Here is a 23,527-nt window from a genome sequence, read left to right as displayed (position 1 = left end):
GCGGGCGCGGCCATGGCCGCGCTGCGCTCGCTGGGCGCCCTGGTCTGCCTCTGGGCGCTGCGGCTCCCGGCGCCGCCGGCGGGCACCGGCGCGGCCGCCCCGGGGCTGGACGTCGCTTCCTACCGGTGAGTGCGGGGCTGGGCGGTGGGGCCGGGCGGGAGCGGGCCGGACCGGGGCTGACCGGGCTGCGCTTGTGCCGCAGGGAGCGGGTGCGCGCCATGTTCTACCACGCCTACGAGCACTACCTGGAGAGCGCCTTCCCCTACGACGAGCTGCGGCCGCTGACGTGCGACGGGCAGGACACCTGGGGCAGGTAGGGGCATCGCCCCTGGGACGGGGCATCGCCGCCGGGACGGGGCATCGCCCCCGCCCTCCGTGGGGCCGGGCCCGGGGCGCCCCGCCGCTGGGCGTCTCCCCCTCCGCCGGGCCTGACCGCGCTTCTCTCCTCGCACAGCTTCTCTCTCACGCTGATCGACGCCCTGGACACCCTGCTGGTGAGTACGAGCTGCCCCGCGGCCCCGCCGCTGCAGCCCGGCATTCAGCCCGCTCAAGGCCGCGGTCGGCCTCCTCCACACCCGGCGCTTACGCGGTAGCGCCGGAGAGTCAGGTGTTAACTGACCCTGGAGGTTTCGCTCCGGCCCTGGGAGGCAGGTGGCCAGAGCTCCCTGACCCCTTCTGGCTCGGGAATAAAGACCTCAGGTGTGCAAAGAAAACGTTTTGAAATGAGATGAAACAGTCAGTTGCTTTTTTAGTGCTATTTGCAATTAACGATTTTGCAAAATAGTAAAACAAAACTAGAATTACCCCCTAACATTGAATTGAGCCTCTGTTTCCCCGTGAACTCTGAGCCTTGTTCTCTGTTGTCCCGCTCCTCCTGCAGATCTTGGGAAACGTTTCCGAGTTCCAGCGAGTTGTCAATGTACTGCAGGAAGGGGTGGATTTTGATATTGATGTCAATGCGTCTGTCTTCGAAACTAACATTCGAGGTGAGGTGGGTTTTTCTGTGATGATTATGCTGGATTACCTTCCTGTACGAGTCTCTGAACTGTGCCCAGGGGTAACGCGAAGTAGCGGCTAGCGTGAATTTGTAATGCAGTGCAACAGGACACATAAACACACAGAAAAGTCCCAAACAAATGTCACTTCCTTTTTGCGCTTGCACATCACCTTTCTGCTTCCTGCCTCAACAAAAACAGAAGTAGACGTGGCAGTTTCAATATTCTGGTGCCAGGTTTTAAGCTTTTGAATAAACGTCTTTTCCACTGAAACAGTACAAATTGTATACTATTTTTTTACATACTGTTTTGGAATACTGCTGATTAATTTCTTGCTTTAGCGTCGTACAGTGAAACTTGTCTTTTTTCTCGAAAATCACAGAGGCCTTTGGAGTCTTGTACCAGGTTGAACGCCTAACTGTCCAACTAAAAGACACTGGCAGGAAATGTAACTGTTAGTTATGCTTTTTTTGTTTCTCCTGTCAAATATTGCCAAGCCAGTTTTTTGCAGAACTGTAATTTCTCTGTGTTTGTGCTTGTTATGTGACAGTAGACAAGCCTGTGAAAAGGGCTAAAGCCTCTGTCAGTCACACTGAAATTCTTGACGCGGGCCTAGACATTTTTCTCCAAGGAATTTGAGAAGGTGCGCTGTATTACTTAGTATAAACATAGCATTAAGCTGTCTGGAAGAAATGAAACAATTCTTCTCATAGAGGTTTGTGTTCATTATACTGTTAGCTTTTTGATTGTCTGCAGGGCAGTGCAGGTATAGTAGGCAAGTAGGATCTGATGCTTCTAAAATAAACAAAGATCTATATATGCTACCTGTTGCAAACAGGCAGGAAGAAATAAACAGACCACTCTTCTTTTGTGGCACACTGAACTAAGCTGTTAAAGATGAGCCATCTAACTTTTCTTCTCCATAAACACTGCCTCTGCATCATGATAAATACAAATAAATAGAACTGGTTTCAGATTTCATTCCTCCCCCACATTCTTTAATGGGATTCTTACTGTGCACCTTCCAGTGGTGGGTGGTCTCCTCTCCGCTCACTTGCTGTCGAAGAAGGCTGGAGTTGAAGTAGAAGTGGGCTGGCCGTGCTCTGGACCCCTCCTCAGGATGGCGGAGGAAGCAGCTCGCAAGCTCCTGCCGGGTGAGAACTTGTCTGGTTTCTGTTGCTGTGCTGTAGTTCATGAGGTGACTGGTGTGTTTGATGAAGATGGCACTGCTTGATGTGTAAACTCATAAAACAGTCCTGCGTTCCCTGAGCTCAAAGCAAGATTAGCTTGCGGGGAAAACATTGTGAAGTGCATGATACCAGTTGTATATATGCATGCCAAGTGTTGTATGCGCTTAACACATCAGTTTGGTTTTGCCTGTTGAGGGGAAATATATTTAATATAAATAATAAATAAAGGCTGTGAAACAGCAGCTTGTAAAGACAAGAAGATGCAGCCTTATCTGCTCCTTTGTGGGCTGCTGCTGGGATGTGTGCCCTGACAGCATGGCACTGTTTCCTTGTGGTATGTGCACCCTGGGCTGCCACCGAGGAATCACAAGCTCAGTGTTTGCACTTTCCTGTCCAGTTTGTTTAGTTCTATTTTGACTACCCTGCTTGTGCTGTGAAAAACGTAGAGATGCAGTCTGCTGCTCTGGGCAAGGTGGAAGAGATCTGCAGTACCTTCCCAGGACTGTGTGTAGCTCGAGGTACCCTCTCTGCCCCTCCCAGGATCACACCCTACTTCTCATTTCATTCTTTGCAGTTACTGCAATTGCTCTAGTCCCACTTCTTGCCTGTGTGCAGTGGAATGTGAGGCATGTGTTTGCTTGACAGTCTGTCAAACATAACAGTGAACACTTGTGTGAACCAAAAATATTATATTTCAGCTTTTCAGACCCCAACTGGGATGCCATATGGAACGGTGAACTTGCTGCACGGAGTAAATCCTGGGGAAACCCCAGTTACTTGTACTGCTGGAATTGGTACATTTATAGTGGAATTTGCCACTTTAAGTCACCTCACTGGTGACCCAGTGTTCGAGGATGTTGCCAGGAAGGCTTTGAAGGCACTGTGGAAAAATCGCTCGGATATTGGGCTGGTGAGTGAGGAATGGACTTTGAATTTTCTGGCCTGCTTTTTGTATGGTTTTGTGGATGCAATTCTAAGCGTAAAAAAGCGTAAACAGAGAGGAGATAGAACTGGATAAATAACCACAGTGCTAATAACTGGGCTGAAGTCTCGTGTTTGACATTATTCCCGAACACCTGCAGCATCCGCATCTCTGCTTTAGTGGTGCAACCCAACATCGTGCCATTGTTCTGTTCCATAACAGATGTGGTTGGGAGACAAATGCCTTCTACTGGGTATTGCAGGTTTTGTAACAGCAGCTGTAACAGATTAAATAAAAGGTCTGTCTAATGCCTGGCGGGACAATGGCCTACGGAAGAGAATAAGAGCATGGCAAGTGTACCAAGATATTACCAGCCTCTACAGCTTTGGTGTTTTAGGAATATCCAGCACTAGAAGTGTTATCTCTGCGTTCACTATCTCCTGGTCAGTCTTGCTTTCATCAATTTCTATAGCTGCTTTTTGAATCTATGTGAACTCCTAGTGTGGCATATGTGAAGTGGAACAGATTTATTCATATGCTGTATGAAGAAGTGTTTTGTTTTGTTTGCTTTGGGATCTGTTTATTTTTGGTTTATACCTTGTTCAAGAAAGAGACTGAATACCTGTTTTTTTTTCATCTTTGCTACGCAAGTCACGACTGTGTACTTTATTCTCAATCAGCTGGGTCTGTTCCTAGGCTGAGTCGTCCCAGGTTTGAAGGATATATTTAAATATTAGCGTGGCAGCTCTCATGCCTTTGACATTTTTGGCCTCTCTCTCTGTATCTGTACCTCTTCATCCTTTTCTACTCTTTTGTAAGATCAGAATTAGGACTAGATACATCATGTTGAAATTGTGCATTTTTACAGTAGCATTATGGTGGTTTATTTTGGCCAGTGCAGCATTTATATTGGAAGCATAAAATTCCAAAGTTGTATTTTCTACAGTTTGTAGTTCTCTGATACTGATAAATGTTGTAATGGAGAAAAGACTAGTTGGAACAGACATTGTGAATCTGTGAAATGGACGGTCTGAAAAAAAGGTCAAAGGTTTCTTGTGTTGTGGTGTTGTGATGATTCTTTTAATTATTGTTTAGTAGATAAGCTTTATTTCCACTTGAACTCCCTCTTTTCTCCTCCCTTGCTTCTTCCAGGTTGGTAACCACATTGATGTGCTAACTGCCAAGTGGGTGGCCCAAGATGCTGGCATTGGGGCCGGAGTGGACTCCTACTTCGAATACCTTGTTAAAGGAGCCATTCTCCTGCAGGACAAGGAGCTGATGTCCATGTTTCTAGGTGAGCAGTTTGTTTTCTGTGTGAAGGGTCCAGGAATGCCTCCTTGACTGCACCTGTGAAAACTTTGCATGTGGGACTGTGGAAGAAGAAGGTGAAGAATCTAATAGCGTACATTTGAAACTGGTCCTGAAGCCTTTGTTGTAATGCTTTTGAACAGTCTGTGATGACACAGTTACCAAAGTGAGCATCCTGAGAAGTCATTCGTTTGACGTGGCTCAAGTGAAAGAGGGGCTTCTCTCATTCTTAAAATATAATTTTTTTTGTTGGATTACCTACCCATCTATGTTTCTTTATAGAATATAACAAAGCTATCAAAAATTACACAAAGTTTGATGACTGGTACCTCTGGGTTCAGATGTACAAAGGAACAGTGTCCATGCCTGTTTTTCAGTCCCTGGAGGCCTACTGGCCAGGCCTACAGGTAAGAGCTGTCACACCAGTAGCATATGGTGATTTTGTTCATCTGTCTTGGGTCGGTCTTTAATGTAAAAGTTACAAATATAACCCTCATCTGTGCTGGTTTAAAAGTTTGTTTTGATCTCTGGTGAAATCTACAGTAGTCTGAGCCTGTAGAAAAGCAGATGTCGACTTTATCCGTGGTCTATAAAAAAGGTCTCCCATTAAGCACGATAGGAGGGCAGTTTTATTGTAGTGAACTCCACTGACTGGTCTCATAATCCAGATGGGAATGTAAGGCAAAAGAAGATCAGACCTCTTTTTCCACCACCTTATAAATGCTTTATTTGTGTGAATACTTTGGTTTGCTTTCTCATCAGTACTTACGTTTGGTCTGGGACTTTATCATTCCCACTGAAATAGACTGGATGCTGTGATTGACTAAAAGAAATCGTGACTGAAGAAACCCAGCCTTCCATTAACTAAAAATCAAAGCGACTCCATATTATTTAGGTGTGTGGAATGTGATCCAACAGAAAAACAGCACCTATCTCCTTAGTCCCACCTATTCTTAAGGCATCATGCCTAAATATTACTTACGCCATTCAGACCTGTTGAACAACCCATTTCTGTCACCATCTCTTGCTTTGACTATAGGAGTGTTATTGCATCAATTCCTGTGCTGTTTCTTCTTCACCCAGATGTTGCTCTGCTATTTGTTTCCTCTCTCAGAGCCTAATTGGGGATGTAGATAATGCCATGCGAACCTTCCTCAACTATTACACTGTCTGGAAGCAGTTTGGTGGGCTGCCCGAGTTCTACAACATTCCCCAGGGCTATACAGTGGACAAGAGAGAAGGATATCCACTCAGGCCTGGTAAGCAGAAATGAAATAAAAAGGAACATGGACTCTTGCTTTTGCTCTGGTGGTAAGATTAAATGTTAGCAACACCTGCCCTCCAGAAGTTCCTCCCCAGTTTTGCTTTGACTTAGTTCCTGCATGCATTTTACCAGTGATTTCCGTAGTCAAAGCTACACATTTTGCTTTCTGCCGTTCACAAAGGCAGGGCTACCTTATAAAGGAAGGAAACCATAGTGCTACTACATGAAGCGGGCCTGTTAATGAATTGGGTTCACAATGTAGGATTTTACATGTTAGACTGTCTGACATGGGATGTTTTAAAGTCATGAGGAGTGTTAATGTGACTGCCTGTGTCCTTTAAGTTTAGGAAGTGAAAGTGATATGAATAGACCCCTCTAGTTGTGTTGAGTTGCTGAAGTAAACTAATTCTAGTTGCACTAGTAAAGCTCAACATATAAGAGGGATTGTAAACATATAATCTGTCAGTGATACTGCAATGAAATCATCTGGGTTTTTTTCTGTTTTTGTTTACAACTCTGACCGGGGGGGGGAGGGGGGAAATCACACCTGATTATTAGCTCAGTGTCCTGGTTTCAACTGGGACAGAGTTAATTTTCTTCCTAGTAGCTAGTATAGTGCTGCATTTTGGATTTAGTATGAGAGTAATGTTGATAACACACTGATGGTTTAGTTGTTGCTAAGTAGTGCTTACACCAGTCAAGGACTTTTCAGCTTCTCATGCCCTGCCAGTGAGAAGCTGGGAGGGGGCACAGCCAGGACAGCTGACCCAGACTGGCCAAAGGGCTATTCCATACCATGTGACATCATGCCCAGTGTATAAACTGGGGGAAAGCTGGCCAGGGGGGCCGCTGCTCAGGGACAGGCTGGGCATCGGTCAGTTGGTGGTGAGCAATTGTTTTTCATTTGCATCACTTGTCTGTCTTGGGTTTTATTTCTCTCTGGATTTGTTGTTTTCCTTTTTATTACATTTATTATTATTATATTTCTGTTATTAAACTGTTCTTATCTCAACCCATAAGTGTTCTCACTTTTGCCCTTCCGATTCTCTCTCCCATCCCACTTGGGGCTGGGGAGTGAGTGAGCGGCTGTGCGGTGCTCAGTTGCCGGCTGGGGTTAAACCACGACAGTCAGTAAAACTTTGCAAATGGGACTAATTTAATTTCCTTCTGGTCTGAGTATTCAGGTGACATCCACATTGGACATTTCTACCAAAAATACTCATCAGCATTAACTTTCAAATGTATTATAGCATCTAACAAGACCTGTTTCTTTAGTAAGCAAACACAGCACAGTGCATATGTTGTCTATGTAGAGTATTTCCATAGTGCCTGTTTTCATGGTGTTTTAGATAGCCCTGTTTCAGAGGCTTATGGTATTGTTTAAAAACTGTATTTTAGGGGTTGAATTTCTTGTTTGTAATCCTTTCTAGAAGCATCATTCTTTTCTTCCTTTGACAACTGAGTTTTAATCCTTTTCTCTCTTGCTCCCCTCCCACTCTCTGGATGGGGGAGGGGAGCATTATTCACTCTTACCTGAGCTGATGCAATCTGGTTAGAGTGGATTTCTTTGTAGCACATCCTTAGTAAAAGCAAGTATCTGTGCTTTGAGCCAGAGGAAATACAAGGCAAGCTAGGCTGTTTACCTGATCATCTTAAAGTAGTATTGTTACATTAGTTCAAGGAATATCTCATCTTCCCTGTGTACGTGGTTTGGTAATCTTTATGCTTGCAAATGTTTGGGGTATTTTTGCAGAGCTGATTGAGAGTGCAATGTACCTGTACCGTGCTACAAGAGATCCCACGCTCTTAGAACTGGGAAGAGACGCGGTGGAGTCGATAGAGAAAATCAGCAAGGTGGACTGTGGATTTGCAACTGTAAGTGCTAAATCAACTGCGAAGTCGGCTAAATGGCTACTAAAAATCGGCTTTTAGAATGTATTCTCGTGAATGATGTTTTGTCATTGAGCCAAGTGATCCCTTTGGTTGAACCATGACTTCTTTTTCAAACAAGCCCCTGGTGTTTCTCTGTGAAGCTGATCTTGTAACCCCTGGTCATGTTTCTGGTGACTTCCCTCACAGCCTGGACAGTGGGCCAAATTCTGTCTTTGACTGTTGCACCAGAGCCCAAAACATGAGAAAGTATCAGAAGCTTCTTCTGCCTCCTGTATTTTGGTAGTTACTAGGTGTTCCAGCTCAGCAGGAAGGCTCACGTGTAGGCTTTCTGCCTGCCAGTTCTGTGATTCTGCTTTTCCACTATGCCTTGAAAATCTGATCAAACACAAGAGAACTGCAGTGAATGATGAAGATTTCAAACATACTATCAAGCTCTGTTTTACAAAAAACTCCTTATAAATTTTGGGAATTAGGTCTTGTGATTTGGGAAGTAGGCAAAAGCCTTACGATTTTTTTTTTTAGTGGGGGAAATGATGGGAAGCTTACTGTTCTCCTCCTTACCCAGGTAGGAGGTGCATTTCTCCTGATTGTTAGTTTCCTGTTGCCTGTCACTAGACTATGTTTATTCAAAACATCTGAAACCTTGTTGATGTATTTGCATACAACTGTTTGAAATACAGGGTGAATTGCTGCCACACTGTGCTGTTTAACTGAAATGAATTGCAAGCTGGTTTTACTTTTCCCCCTAAGTTCATAACTTACTTAATTCCATATAACTGTAACCCACTTTATTTCTTCTCTTGTAGATCAAAGACTTGAGAGATCACAGACTGGATAATCGCATGGAATCCTTCTTTTTGGCTGAAACAGTAAAATACTTGTACCTGCTGTTTGACCCAGACAACTTCATTCACAACGATGGATCAGTCTTTGATGTGGTCATTACGCCATATGGGGAATGCGTCTTGAATGCTGGAGGATACGTCTTCAACACTGAAGCTCATCCTATAGACCCTGCTGCACTGCACTGCTGTAGGAAGCGGAAGGAAGAGCAGTGGGAGGTGGAAGACTTGATGCGGGAATTTTACTCGCTGAAGAAAAACAAGAAATTCACTTTAAAAAGAGCTTCCGACCACAGTGAAGGGGAAGGTGCAAAAGACCCTAAAGATGCCTCTTCAGAGAAAGGTGGAGAGAAGAGAAACTCTAGGAAGAGCTCACACTCCCTCCTGAGTTGCCCCAGTCAATCCTTTAACTCTAAACTTGCAGTACTGGGACAGGTCTTCCTGGATAACACATGATTCTATTTTCATTATCAGTTTAAATTATTGGTTCAGACTCTGGGAATATATTTTTATAGTTTCATAATGGAAAAAGTCATACCTCACAATGTGAATTCTATTACGAAGTGAAACAGCTTCCCATTAAATTCTGCTGCTGCTGGTTCATAAAATGTGATTCAGGTATCAGCTGTTAATGCTTCTCTAAAACCAGTTGGTTGCCTGAATAGCAAACAGGTGTTCAGAAAGAGAAAGAAAAGTCTACAGGTTAGAGGTACCGTGTTTACTTCATTGTGACTTTGTTTTCAAGTTTTACAGGTTTATGCAGAGTCCACAGCTTACTTTACTCTATAAAAATGAGTCTGGGCAGTTCCCTGTCATAAGGGGAAGAGCACAGATCACTGGCTGTAGCCTCACTTCTGAGGCTACAAGTCTCCTCTGCAATGTGCTCCACCTTTTATCTTTGGCCTCTCTATCAGTATGCGGTTAGCCTGAGAGATTGATGACCAGCTGAGAAAACCTTTTGATTTTGAGGTGGAGGCTCAGATTTGTAGATCTAGCATGTCTGTCAAGCATGAAGGATGGCATGGGGGGAGGAGAGCAGTTGTGACATAGAAAATTGCTCAGTTCCTTTGGGTGCAGAATCAGTGTGGGTCAGGACCATCTGCCCGAAACCGGTTTAGTAAGCGTCCAGGTAATGTCATCTGCAAACTGAGGTGGAGCATGGGCTAGCAAAGGTTTGATTTACCCTGCAGTGGAGCTTGCTTACTTCTTACAGAATCTAACATGCTTTTCCTATGAAATTTCCCCATTTCCTTCCTCTTTTAAACTTCCCTTTGGGGCTTCACTTGCAGAACTCGGCAACAGCCACCTCAGTCAGTGAAGCTAGCCTCAGGGTGGGCCGGCTGAGCTCTGTGTGTAGCGTGCATCAGGGTGGGATGGGAGGGGACCTGCTTCAGACTGAAATGCAGCTCTCCCTTGGCGCAGGTGAGGGCTGAACAGATGTTCATAAGCTGCTCCCTGCAGCAGGCAGCCAGAGAGCTCCTTGTGACCCCTCCTCTAATGGAAACCAGGCTGCATTTCTGTCTTTTTTTTTTTTTTTTCCTTAACAGGTGAAAGGCATGAAACCTCTTGGTGTTCAGCTGACTTGACAAATCCAAACCTTTAAATGTGTTCTTAGTGTCTTTTTGACAGGTGTATGCAATGATCAGAAAGAGAGAAATCAGTAGTGTTACAAAGTTTTAGTTTTTAAAGAAAAAGCGGGGGTGGGGGAGGGGGGCAGAAAAATTATGAGCTTTCTTCAAGCCTGCTGGAAGTTGAGTCTGGAGCAAGCACAAACAAGCTATAGTCATTTGAGTGGGTTAGAGATACAGGATAAATCAATCCATGTGGCCAGTGAAATACTTAAATACAACTGGGTCAATGCCCAGTCTTTGCTGAGGTGGGGTTGCTTTGAGAAACTATTGGTTTTGTCTCTATCTGTACTAGTGCTGTAATGTTACATGAAATCTGCACTCCTACCCTTCAGGATGGAAATCCTGTTGCAGTTGTGAGTAAACTGCAGTGAGAGACGCTTGCAACTTTGGACAGACAGACATACGGGAACTGGTACAGGCCCTTCTAGTTCTGTACTTCTTTTAGCAGGTGGGACAGCTGCTGTTCTGGAAATACTGTGTGGATGCAGCTGTTGCAGGGGAGGTGCTGAGAGAGGAGCACCCTAAAACTGAGGTATTGTTAGACAAAGATGGAGCTCTTGTCAGTGGCTCCTTGTTGTAACCATAAGGTTATCGGGTTTTTTTCTAGCTGTTCATATCTCACACGCTATTCATTGTCTAATCTGTAGAACAACAAAGTGCAGGCCTTCTCCAATGGCTTCACTTGCTGCTTGGTCCTGATTCTCTCTCAGCATTGCCCCACCCATGAAGTAGAGGAAAAGGAAAGGCTCATGGGACAGGCTGCAGATGACCAACACAGTAGATCTCTGCTAACCACGGCATTTTGGTGCCCTCACCTAAGAGGCTCCAGTAGCAGAACCAAGGGGGAGAAGCCTTAGGAGGTAAGATCTTTCCTCAGCACAGCTGCAGCTGAAAGAACTCATCTGTCCACAGCTACTGTTCTACTGTGAGTAGATGGATCTTGATTAGTGCTACGAGTCAGAATAACACAAGACAGCCTTAATTTTGGTTTGTTCCAGTATTTGAGAGCGACTACCGTCTTACTAAGACTTTCTTTTAACAAAAAGAACTATGCTATGATTTCTTTGGATCCGTAGTAAGCCTTTTCTTTAAATGGAAAACTGTATGACTTGGCCTAGCTGCTGGAGGGCAGAGAGCATACTTGAGCCTTAGTGACACGTGTACAAGTTCTGCTGTTTCACAGGCAACGTGATGAAGGACAGATGTTTAGGAATCTGTCTCTAAGGAATGGCGGGATGAAATTGTTGGTGGCTGGCCGTCCCACTAGAGATCAGATTCCATTCTCTGTATGTACAATGTCAGAGGCTCTGCTGTTAGTGAGAACTTGATAGATTCAAAATTACTATCACAAGTCAGCTGGGAAAAAAAATAAAGCTAAAACTTGTGGTCCCCTGCTGCCTCTTCTCCCAGGGGCCTCACAATGAAGGACATCTGTGGGAAGAGATGGCAGGTCTATTTTGGCATATTCCAGCTGGAGGGAGATTTCCAATCAAGCAATATGGTGAGCGCTTGGTCACGTTAACAGAACGTAGAGGAGTTTTGTCAGGAATCCAAAATGAGATGTGCGTGAAACACAGATGGGTAGAGGCAATTTTGGACAGCTTCCAAACAAGGTAGGTCAGCACTCAAAAGGTCCCACCTACAGTGCAGACTCCTGCCATCTGTCAAAGGCTGGAAGGAAACCGTGCATTTTGGTCAAGTTGTGAAAGATAGCACAGAAACCAAATTTAGCATTTGCTGTTGATGCTGTCCTTGTAATTGGTTTTGAGATTTTTTTTTTTCTCCACTCCAAGCAGCCAGCAAAGCCCAAAACTTATAGCCAGATTGTCTGAAGTATTTCAGAAGTAATTGTTTGGATTGGAGAGGCTGTGGATTGATGAAAGGTCAGACAAACATCTTGTGAAAGACTTTTAATGGAGCTAACAAAGGAGAAGACAGAGGAAAAAGAGTCGGACCTTTGCACGAATTGCTGGCAAATGGCAAAAAAACAGCAAAAAGCAAGGATGGGGGGGCAGGGGAAGCACTAGGAAAGGGGACTGAGCAGCCTTTTGTATCTGAGGCAGTGTGAGTGTGCAAGTGAAAAGATGGCCGTGTTCGCATTTCTTCAAATGCAGTGCTCAGTAGCTTTCCATGAACAGCAATTTATCTAAACAGCAAGTCATCCATTAGCAGATCTTGCTTTTTACAAATAAAACTGCCATCATCATCAGGCCCGCGCATTATTCATGGTGGTGAGAAGTGATGTAAGATGTGATGCTGGAAAACTTCACGTGGATGCCATCATGGCACTGGTTAGGCAGTGCTGTTAAGCATCGTGTTGATCCCTAGTGTCTTTATTGCTTTCTATTGTTCTTTGTACAACAAAGGGAAGTTGAGATGGAATATGAACTAAGGTCTGCGCTTAAAGTGGTCATACCCATATTGGATGCTGCGTTCCTTGCTGTCTTGCCAAGAACCGGAGCGGGGCCGCTGGCCGGGCAGGGGACAGCAGCTTTAAGCCCCTGGAGAGGCGGCAGCAAGCGAAGGGAGGAGAGCAGCCGCCGGTGGGAGTTGTGTCTGCGGGACCATCGTCACCTTGGCTCCCTTTCAGCTGCTGCCCGTACCTTGGTCAAGAACTGGCTCCCAAGCGTCTGTCTTCCCAACGCGCTGCGTCTCCTTCGACTTTTTTTTTTTTTTTTTTTTTTTTTTTTTTAACCCTTGGAGCCATTTGCGCTGTTCCGCAGTGGGGCGGAGGACAGCGCCAGTCTGCCTGGGGTCCAGCTTTCCCCTGCCGCTCTGGCGTCGAGGTCCGTCGCCTGCCGGGGCTCTCCCTGTGGGCGCGAGGCCTTGCTTTGCGGTTTCTTTCATTGGATTTGAACGCAGAGCTGTGGATTTTAGTTCTGCCTGCGTCTCTGAATTGCTCACCTCAGCTGGTAACGGTAAAAGTAAAAATGTAATAGTAAAGCACGCGCGGGTATTTTAATGAAAATACACTTCGGCGGGGAGGTCAGGCAGCTCCTGTCAGTGCCCTGCCGCCTCAGCAGCCCCAGGAGAGGAGGCCCGGGGCGGGGGGAGGCGTTCAGCCCTCCCGCCCCGCAGCAACCGCCGCTGCCCGCTTGCGGATGGCGGGTGTCGTCCTCCTTCCCGGCATGCCCCGCGCGCAGCGGCGCCTCCGCGCATGCGCCCCTCCCCTCGCCGGACTACATTTCCCAGCGGCCCTCGCGGTCCGGCGGCGGCGCAGTGCGCGCGGGGCCCGGGCGGGGGCGCTGCGGAGCGTCCCTCGCGCCGCTCCGTACAAAGCGGCGGGGGGAGGGGGCGCTTCCTGTTTGTCTCCGTCCGAGCGGAGGAGCGGCCATGGCGGCGGCGGCGGCGGCGGGGGGCCCCGGACCCGGCGGGGGAGGCCGGCGCGGAGCCCGAGCGGCGGCCACCAACATCCTGGCGCAGCTCCGGCACGGGCAGCTCAGCGGCTGCGGCCTGACGCGGGGGGCGCAGGTACGAGGCGGGGGGCGGCACCTGAGGCGGGGGGGGCCAGGGCCCGACGGGGGCTCGCTGGGCCCGGGGGTCGGGGCGGCTGGGGGCTCCCGCGGGGACGGGCAGAGCTCTGAGCTGGGGCGCGGGGGCGGGCTGGCGGAGGCCTGCCGCGCCTCCTGGCCCGAGCCCACCCCCCCGCCCGCCGCTGGCCTCAGGCAGGGCCTGCAAATCCGCCTCGGAGCCCGCCCCGCACGGCCCCGCTCCGTCGAGGGTTGGGAGCGGGTCGTTGCCGGCCTTGGCGGCCCCTCGGCGGGGCTGAGCACCAGCTCGGGGCTGTCAGGCCGCTCCTGGAACGCCGAGGCCGGGCAGAGCCCGGCCGGCCTAGCGGGGCCTGCCGCCAGATCTGCTGGGAGGCAGCATCTGGCACAGGGGCCGCTCTCCGTCCGGACTGGAGCGCTCTCGGGGGCTCCCCGTCCTCCTCTGCCAGCCCCGCTTTGGTCCTGGTGCTGGAGGGAAGGCCCTGCAGCCCCACGCGGTGCGGAGGAACGATGCCTCTGTGCCTTCGTGCTGCCTTTCCCTCCTTCCCATCCTGGGTCTGCCTGTAGGAAGACTGTGGAGCAGGACAAGCATGTGCCATGCTGTAAAAGCTGTCCTCCTCTGTCGCTTTGGTTGGTGATAGAGGTTGTGGCTTTTTCCTGCGAAGAAAGGAAGCTCTGCTTGGAACCATAACAATGCAGCGTTAAAATTTAAGCATATTTGATGGACAAAGGCAACCTCGTGATATTAGGGCTCAGGAGACCTTTTAGCTCTGCAATGGGATAGGCTTTATGCTGTTGGTTTTCCATGAAACTATTCCAGGTCTACTTCAAATTTGTCATCTTTCCCAGTTGATGATGCTGGGAAATACTGAGAAATGAAACCAGCTCGTTAACCTAGGCTTGTGCCTACCGTGTGCTTCTGCTGGCTTTTTTAAGAAGCTGCTCACAGATAATGGACTATTAATTTTTCTTTATGCAGAATAACTGGCATTTCTTTTACAGATTAAATGTGAAATGGTGCAAAGACTTGAAAGCTGAAGTGTGGGATAAAGAACTTACATTCGGGCGGTGATTTATTGAGCTAAAGTACCTTAAAAAAGTTGAATTGGAATAAATGGGATTTCTCCAAGTGGTTTTCACTAGTGCAGACAGCAGTATTTTCCTTGATTAGCAAGGATTCTGAGCAGTTGCTAAGGGAAGACTGGTTCATCATAAATGTCCCTGCATCATTCTGTAGCTGAGGTAGGTAAAAGAGCAGGAGGTGATTTTTAACAGCTCTTTTGTTCTTATTGTACTTCTTGCTCAGACACTAGTTTGGTTAATACTTAAGAAAAAGCAAATCATGTGCGTGAATTTAAACCCAATGTTGTCTCTTTTGCAGGAATTTATTTCTGTGGGATTGTTTTAGGAGTGTATTTCATATGGCATGTAGACAAAGCAGCACATTGTCTCACTAACTTGCCTGTCCACCTCTGCGCTCTTGCTTGTTCGCTCCCCCGCAACCATAGCGATTTAAGTCAGATAAACCTGTAACAATGTTGTGCACCAGCGTAATCTGTTAGGATGGTCCCTCCACTCTGGGTTTTGGTTTGCTTGAGAAATGCAATGGTGCTGTGTTTTAATTTGGGGCTTTTATGAATTGTTGGAAATAACTGCTGAAGCAAATCACCAGGCTTTTACGGTAATCAAGGAAACTTCTGCTAGTTATATCCTTCTTCTTATAATGCCCAGGTTTGAGGTGGTTTTTTTTTGTTGCTGCGGTTTTGTTTGTTTGTTTTATTTTACTTTATAAATGTCACTATCGCTGTGCTGCCCTGAAAGAATTAAAAGTTTGGACGCCTAGGGCTCCCAGTGCTTCATAAATGCTGTAGGAATACATTTTTAAATCACTTAGATTAAGGGGGGGAAGAAACAACTCCCTGAATGATTTGAACTTTGTAAATTACGTGTCTCTGTACTTTTACCTTCAAGCAGTTTTTTTGTAGATGACCTAAATATAAAACACTTTGATGTAACTTTTAAAGAAATACGAGGCAGGTTTGGGTGCTTTTCTTTTTTAAGTTCTATTTTTTATCAAAATGTTTGCAGTTTTCCTGCAGTTGACTCCTCGGTGACAGTGTGGTAGCCCTTGCTTAAGTTTCTCAACTCATTTGCTCCTGAAAAGCCTGAGAGCAGATCAAGTTTCTAAGCTGCTGTGTTGGGGCCTAGAAGAACAAGTCGGGAAAATGTCCTTCGAGCTCTTTCTTCCCGCTCTTTGCAAGGAAGTTTTGGGTCGTATGCTGCCTGGACTGCGCCACTGGTATGCCGTGAGGAAGAGAAACCCTTTTGAAGATCTTAATTCAGAGAGATTGGGAAACACCATTCCTTGCAGTGGTGTCTGCCATCCGAGTAGTGTTCTCCCACAACGTTGTTCACTGTATTTTAGCATCTGATCTCTGGGAGACAATTAGTATCCTTCTGTGGGCAGCAGAGGCATTTATTCTTAAACAAAGCTTTGTGCACTATTTTTAGGTGATCTCAAGATCCATTTTTGTATGAGAAAAGCAGGGGCCTGCCTTTGAATTGGTAAAGATAATTGTTGACATGCCTACATCTGAAAGTACATCAGTCTGATCTTACAGGGACATAAAAATATTTTTAACAGCAGCAGCCGCCTGAATATCTGGCAGTTTTGAGGCCAGCTAAGTCTCTGAAATCTGGATCCTTGTGTGTTCTTGCTGTCCTCGCCTACCAGGAGCCATAGCTTTCTTGCCGGTTGGTCTTTTTGCTTTATTATTAATAAGAAGAAGGTTGATGGATAACGCAGATTTCAGTAGATATTGGCATTATCTGTTCATATATCCGTTTTAGCCATATTGCTAGCATCAGCTGCTGCCCTGGATGCAAACCTCAATCATTGGTATCACATTGCATAACCGTGCATCGGGGTTTGCCTTAGCACTGAGTACAGAGCAGGTGAAAGGGGCTTTTCACATATTGGTAAACTAGAGCAACTTTCCAGAAGTGACATGCATTTTCTAAAAAGGAAAAATATTGCTTGTGAACTGGCTGGTCTGTAGTCTCTCTACTGGCACAGCTGGGCTGTGTGCACACAGGCACTGTAAATAAGACCTGACGGGGTTTACGCTGTGGTTCCTTGAAGGCAAAGGAACATTTTGGCTCATCTGACCAAGCTCAAATCCCCTTAGCAAGAGGGCACACACTTCATCTGCTGCAAGCCATCTGTGAAAAGCATGTATGACAAAACATGAAACCAGAAGATACTTAGGTGCAGCTACGTGAACCCCTGTAGACAGGGCAGTATAATAACGGACTAACCAGTGATTTGTTTGCGAACTACCGTGCTTCTGGTGCAGTCCCAAGAGCAGATCATCAGCACTGGTCTCGCTCTCACAGGATTGCCAAGGCTTAGCTGAAACAATCAGAATGGAAAAAGAGAGACCATTTTTCCAGCTGTATTTCATGATCTGCTCTTCCTAGGAATAGATGCTTCCCTTAGCAGTATAGCCCCTATCCACTCTGAAAAAACCCTCTCTGTGGAAGGAAAACATTTTCTGCCTCAGATATCCAGATTTGCAGCTCCTACCATTGCAGGTTATCAGTAGTCTGTAGTAGTTTCCTAACTCTGAGAAAATATTTTGTTTTCTAATCAGTTTTGTTTCCTCCTTAGACCACCACCAACAAAAAAACACTCGTGTGGATATAATCCACTTTAGCAGCTCTAATTGTATGGGTCTTAGCAGGCCTCTTCAGTAGAGGACAGCTAGCGAGTACTGGAAAGCCTGGACGTGCTTTTTATGTGACAGGGACCAGAGCTCTGTCGTACACTAGAAATGCTCAAAAGTGGTAGTGTTGGACTCCAGTAGTCTTATTTTGTGTGACTGAAGATGAGTGGGAAGAAAACTGTTGTAGATGTGATATTCCTTGCTGCTCTGCTTTCTCCTAGGTATCCCTACAGATTTTGCTTTCTTTCAAAATGAATTAAAGAAGAAACTTAGGCAGTTCCAAGGAAAAAGTAATCACTGAGAGGTTAATACAATTTTACATATTAGTTGATTTATTTTTCTCTAAGATCATTAAAACCAACATTAGTAGCTATTATTACTATCTGGTAGATTCTGTAGGGGTTTGGAAGAGCTGCTGGTGTTAAAGATCTGTGTTGGAGTTGTTCTGCTTGGAAACGCTGTGGGGTTTTGAGATTCATGAGACCTGTTATTTGTCTTGGTAGACTAGCTCTTCCTCCAGTGACGGTGAGTAGAGCAGTAGTTTGGGAGTCGTGGGGTTGGTTAGACCTGGTTAGAAGCTACGGCAGGTTTTATCCTAGGACACCCTGTCCCTGGGTTCGTGCCAGCTGTTGGGTCAGCAGGAGAAGGATGGCGGGCTCCATCCAGGGTTGTGGAGGATGGAGAAACCATAGTTATGGGAAACTTGATCCACACTTTGAAGAATCTAGGAGCTGGAGAGAGGCTGGAAATAGGTGTTTTACCTGGCCTTCCCCAAGCTTAATATCACCAGCAGAGTTCCTTTATGAATAAAATTTGGGGGGCTCTGACATGTTCTTGATCAGAGCTATGTGCAAAAGGCCCAGCTGGTGACTGGCCACGGTGTTTGCTGCCCTGCAGCTGCCGGGGGGGCCGCTCACAGCTTCTGCCCGGAACGCTTTCCAGAATCGCTCTGTAGGCCAGAAGTTGTGTTTCTGTAGTACGCCGTTGTGTTAAAATGCAAAACCTGGAGGGGGTCATTTACCTTGGTTTTAGGCTTTTTTGTGAAAGGTTGTGTGAGGAAAGAGACAACTTAGCCAGACTGATGCATGTTTGTTAGCGACTGAAAATATAATAAAGAGCTGGGATGACGAGGCACTCCCCAAAATACTGAATAATCGTTCTTCTGGCAGTCTGTCAGAGATGACTTCCTAAGTTATTACTGTTCAGAGGAAAATCAAATATTTAATTGCAGAAATATTCGTTTCCTGTTTTTTAAAGGTACAGCCTAAAAGGTTTGAAGGAAAGGATATGGAAAGTCTTCAATTTCATTAAAAATATGTAGAGACCATGTGCTTACATCTTTTTCTTGAGAGCCATAATCTTGTGCCTCTTTTTCCTTTCAAACTTTCAGAACATTTGCATATATACTTCAGCAGTGGTCATGGAAAATACTGAGAATGGAAATTCTGCTTTTTTAAAGCACCTCCAGTCTTACCTTAATGCATGGTTGCAACAAAAAATTGAATTAAGAAAAATTACAACTGATGTGTCATAGTTGTAAAGTCTATCATAGCATGAATTCTTTAGTGCTGTAAAGGATGCTTGGACACATGAGTCACTATTTTTTGCTTTTTGAAAGATCACAGAAAACATCCTCCTGTAGCGAGTGTTGAGCAAGACAGTGAAATGTTTGAAGGGTACAATGTGAAATAGAGACACAATTTTGTTAGAAAACTGTTAGCCCTGCCCTGGAGAGCACAGGGGAGGGTTAGCTCATGGTATTTCTGCTTCTGTCATGTGCTCATGGGCCTTCAGTTCGTCAGCAACTATGGGAAGACATGGAGATGTGTCACTGACCACAGCTTAGAAAAGTGGTGGAGGCAAGGTTAGGAAAATAAGAGGTTTACTTTGTAGGGCAATGAAAATTGTCACAATGCAGGAACACAAATGGAAAGGAAAATCCTCACCGGAAGGGGAAGGGATTTTGAAGCAATCATGACTACAAGAGATCTCAGGCCAGTAACAAATGTTTTAGCGAGGCTCGTAATGCAGTTCTGACCACGTGCAGGGGCGCGGGCCCAAAGCAGCCGGGAGAATAAGCTACTTCTGTTGGAGAGGCTGTGCCTGGAGCATAGCAGTCATGGGTAGGAACATCAATAGCAGATACTATAGCAAAGTGGAGAGGCAGAAAGGAAAGGGGAACTGAACTGATCAAGTGATGGATTTAGGTAAATAATAACATATAACTTCATATAACTTGATGAAGATTTAGGTATTATTCAAAATTATTTATTGACCGTTATACTAATGGATGCTGGGGCGTTTTAAAAGGATTTATAGCACAGGAGGAGTAGAAAAAAATTAAAAAAAAATACTCAGATTTGTGTGTAGTGTCTTTGTTCAGCCCTTTGTATACTTCCAAGAAAAATTATGCACAAAAGTTATTTAAACTCTGTAGTAGGGAAGTTTTCCTATGGTACTTAACCAGTCTTTGGAGTAATCTCCCAGGAAATCCTGTGCTCCAGTCCTTTGGGAGACTTTAAAGAGAAAACCACTCAGTGTGCTCTGCCTTGCAGTGATGGATAGGCTTGATGACACGTTTTTAGCTCTGTACTTAAATGCCCTCGAAAGTCTGTGATTGCCCTTCCAGCAAAACCACACTGCCGTGGCTTCAACAGCACCTCTGGAGGAGGGGGAGATGCCTGGTACTGGTGAGGTGTCTGCTCACCTGGCTGGTGAACAGCATCCAGGAAACTGCCGGTGTAAAACCGGCAGTGTACAGACAGCCTTGGACTATGGCACAGTCTAGGAGCTCTGGGCCTGAGCTAGTGCGTGCCGCCATGTCTGAGGCGTGCCTGGACCGTAACCGCTTCTGGAGAGCCACAGTGTGCCGTCCCCCGGGTTTCGCAGTTTGTGATTCAAAACTTGGATGTGTTACGGCAAACTTCTGAGAAGTGACTGTGTGGTGTCTTGGTGTTTGTACCAGTTTGGTTTACTGTACCTGGGTGGTAGGGAAGTTTTGACGCTGGTTCTTTTGTTTTCCCAGTAATTGGTACTTAACTCTGTCATCTTCTCATGCCAGTAAGGCATGACGGTTCATAACCCCTGCAACCATCAGTTAGGTAGGCACTTTCTTTTAATTTATGCCATTTCCAGCTGGGCTTCTGCAACCTCCCCTTCTTGCTAGATAGTATCTAACTTCACAAGCTTTGTATGCAAGATTTCAGAGATTTTATCCAGAGCTATTCAGTGAATGAAGAAAATTTCTGAGAAATCAGTGCTGGCTTGGGTTTATCCTGCTTGGATGAGACCAAAAAAATGCTGGAAAGGGAAATGGGCCCCGAAAGACCCAGTGCTAATTTTGATGACTATTCAATAATGTCTGCCCAAAAAGAGCAAGAAGGAAATTGTCTTTGCTTATAAATGAAAACCGTTGACTAGCTGCTATTACAGAAATCCTGAAATGCAGTTTTTAACCAAAATGGTTGTAAAGAAAGACAGCTCCATACAATCTAATTGAATTTTAATCCCTCCACAGAATCCAAAATCTTTGCGTTGGCAAATACCGCCCTGCCACAATGGAAATACTCAGAGCCAGGGTAGCCTCATAAATACAGAACAGGGACCACAAGCTAGAGCTTGCAATGAAACCAAAGACATGTATTAAATCAAGAGAAAGAAACCCCTTTTTTTTTTTCTTTTTTTGAAAGCAGTTAAAAGAAGATGAGAGCAAGGAAACATTTGCTTCATTCTTTCAGAATTTCAGTTCTGAAAGTTTTCTGCAGATCAGCACAAGTGACTGCCTCTCAGAGTCCAGGACAGGGAGAGGAGGACCTACTAGTACAGAGTTGAGAATGGAGGTGGATCCTTCCCCAAACCAAGAAGCGTACATACAATTAACAAATGTGGTATTAAGCCCAGGACAAGGTTATAACATCGATTAAGGGCGTTTGGCCTTTTCTGAGAGCACTTGGATGCTGAATTCTGTGCTGTGCTACTGGAACCTGAGACCGCAGCCCATGCACGTCATCGTTGCTTGTGGTATCTTCCACATCAGCTGGAGCCAGAGAGTTGGATTCTTTCCCTGGCATTTTGCTGCGCGTTCTTTGCACTTTTACTCCCACTGCTCATGGGGCTGTGTGCTCCTCCCACACCTGAGGTGGGGTAGTGGTAGAGCTCATCTTGCTCTCTCTCTGCTGGGTATTACAAGGAGAAATGGAAATTTGTGACTTCAAAGGAGCTGACCCATTACTCACAGTCCAGACCATGAGAAGCCATTTTGACTTTGTAGTTTTGTCCTGCCGTTTGTTGTGCGAATGGCCTTCGCAGGAGGAACTCTGTCATTCTTCAGCAGCGCTGGTTGATTCCTCTTACTCAGAAGTCAGAAAGCAGAGAAAAGTTAAAAATTGGGGAGAGTTTTATGTCCCAGGTTTGCTCATGCTGCTTCAATCACCCCTTGTGACAAGAAAACCCGATACTTCGAGAGCCTTGAAATTCTTAGTTATGTACAAATTTGGGTTTTGTATCAGGAAAAGAACCCTAACTATCTGGGAAGCGCATAAGAAGGGTGAGGACCCATAGCAGCTAGGGTTGCCAGGCTGAGTTTTCGTGTGCTTCCATCAGTTTTCTGGTCTTCCTGGCTGGTCTTCCTTCCTATCTAACAAGCAGAGAAAAGGGTTAAATCCTTAGCCAGTAATTGGGGTATATTTGCATATAATTGTCTAATCAGGAATTGAATGGCCCTTTGGAATTGTCCACTGAGGTATATCTGAGAAGGATGTCTTGGCTGAAACAATAAGCAAGATTTCCTGGCTGTTAACTATTAACAACGAGCATTTAAGCAGGCCAGAGGGAAACAATGCAAGTTAGCCACAGAAAGGTTGGGGGAGTGACTTACGCAGAACGAGAACAGCTTAGAGGTTTAGGTCTAGGAGTAAGAGAAAATACACAAATGTTGCATTGAGATGCAGTCTTGCTGGCCTGAGGATTGTTTTTTTTTTTTTTCCTTATTTTGTTTTTTATTTGGAGGACATACAAAAATTTTGTAAAACCAGCCAGAAATCCTGCTGGCTATAATTATTGTTGTCTGCCTTACCTTTCTGTACAAGGATAAGTCCCTGTTTTGGGGTTGGTCTAGGTACCTCTGAAGTATCATTAAGGAAGGGGGTTACATTTTGGTCAGCATTCACTGGACGGTGAACTTTAATAAAGAGCTCCTCCTTTTACAGCATCTACTGGCAGTAACCTGGAAGCATTCAGGCTTCAAAACATCTTTTGTGGATTCTAAGCAGAATATTTATTAGCCTTGTGCTACTACTTCATTTTTTTTCAGGTGTAAAATATAGTGGTGAATATTGAGAAATTTTTTTTTTATATTTTGGGGAGAATGAGGAAGAATGGAGGAAGTTTGCACAAATGTGGTAGCAAATGCTAAGGTGTTCTTTTTTTGTGGTTGTAGCCTTCTTCCCAGAGGATAATGCCAGTGTTGTTCTGCTGCTGATTTAGTTGTTGATCTCCATTTATAACCAGACCAAGACTACATAGGAAATTTTCACTGTATCTTTGATACGTTCTTTTGGAGTCTGCTTGTAAATCTTAGTGGTCTGGGTCATTGCTATGACCGATAATGGCTTCAGGGACTTGGCTGAGGAAATACTCATTACTAGCTGAATGTAACGAGTAATGAAGCCTTTCCATCTTCAGTGTCTGATCTACCTTAGACTAGTGTAATTTTTGATAGTGTCGAGGGCAGCCATTTCCTCCTTCGGTGACCTGTCAATTGGAGTTCTACTAATGGAATTATTTAGAGACTAATGTGTTCCCATTTAAAAATATTTGATCAATATAAAAATATGGAATGAGATTAAGTACTCTAAATGATAACGTCTGCTTTTGAGCCCTGTCTTGCTTAAGATACTTTGACCATCTGTAAAATTCTGCAGCTACCAGTCCTGGATAAATTGCTGCATGGAAAGAGATACTGGATTTTGTAATGATACTCTCTACAATAAACTGTTTTCCTGTGATATTCTGGTATTGATATTTTGGGGAGGTGATAAGGTTGTTTTCCTGCTTGTGAAGCACTGGACGCATGGGAATTATATTCTTCCTTTGTTGCAGATCACAGAGGCCTTGTTGAAGGAAAGAGATAAACAAGCAAAATGGAATGGGATTCCCTTACTATTGCAAAAGCTGTATCAACATAGTCACCCAAACAGTGATTTCTCCCAGTGCCAAAGCATCTTAAAGGTACTGTCTACACTGTTCTTCCTGAAAGCTAGGCGTTATTT

General features: G+C 45.4%; 2 protein-coding genes across 4 annotated transcripts in view; both read left to right on the top strand.

Moving 5' to 3' along the window:
* LOC309596957 (ER degradation-enhancing alpha-mannosidase-like protein 2) lies at positions 1–23,399 on the top strand. Of its 2 annotated transcripts, XR_014229642.1 has the most exons (13): positions 1–125; positions 203–313; positions 455–494; positions 881–986; positions 2,024–2,149; positions 2,884–3,095; positions 4,260–4,401; positions 4,698–4,822; positions 5,530–5,674; positions 7,433–7,554; positions 8,379–9,123; positions 10,491–10,905; positions 23,358–23,399. XR_014229642.1 is itself a non-coding variant. In XM_082325747.1 (11 exons), the coding sequence occupies exons 1-11, from the start codon at positions 13–15 to the stop codon at positions 8,868–8,870; spliced, it is 1,734 nt and encodes a 577-aa protein (XP_082181873.1). In that variant the 5' UTR covers positions 1–12; the 3' UTR covers positions 8,871–9,710. The 2 variants fall into 2 exon arrangements, 1 of the variants encoding a protein (XP_082181873.1); XM_082325747.1 differs by lacking the exons at positions 10,491–10,905; positions 23,358–23,399 and having other exon boundaries at positions 8,379–9,710.
* TRPC4AP (transient receptor potential cation channel subfamily C member 4 associated protein) overlaps positions 13,373–23,527 on the top strand; it is a 38,505-nt gene continuing 28,350 nt past the window's right edge. Inside the window, exons 1-2 of one of the 2 annotated variants that reach the window (XM_082325742.1) lie at positions 13,373–13,516; positions 23,358–23,486. In XM_082325742.1, the coding sequence (XP_082181868.1) occupies positions 13,379–13,516; positions 23,358–23,486 (267 nt within the window). In that variant the 5' untranslated portion in view covers positions 13,373–13,378. Of the gene's footprint in view, positions 13,517–14,563; positions 14,776–23,357; positions 23,487–23,527 lie in introns of those variants that run through there. The other variant, XM_082325743.1, reaches the window with a different exon arrangement.

This window comes from Platalea leucorodia (assembly GCF_965183815.1).
Source record: "Platalea leucorodia genome assembly, chromosome: 13".
Lineage (NCBI taxonomy): Eukaryota > Metazoa > Chordata > Aves > Pelecaniformes > Threskiornithidae > Platalea > Platalea leucorodia.
This window is presented reverse-complemented; position numbering and strand designations above follow the sequence as displayed.

Excerpts from the sequence above, each read along its gene's own strand:
- LOC309596957 (XM_082325747.1), top strand. The coding sequence starts at position 13 with ATGGCCGCGCTGCGCTCGCTGGGCGCCCTGGTCTGCCTCTGGGCGCTG. Across the intron at positions 314-454 it reads GGGCAGGACACCTGGGGCAG|CTTCTCTCTCACGCTGATCG; the intron begins GTAGGGGCATCG and ends CTCCTCGCACAG. Across the intron at positions 987-2,023 it reads CTTCGAAACTAACATTCGAG|TGGTGGGTGGTCTCCTCTCC; the intron begins GTGAGGTGGGTT and ends TGCACCTTCCAG.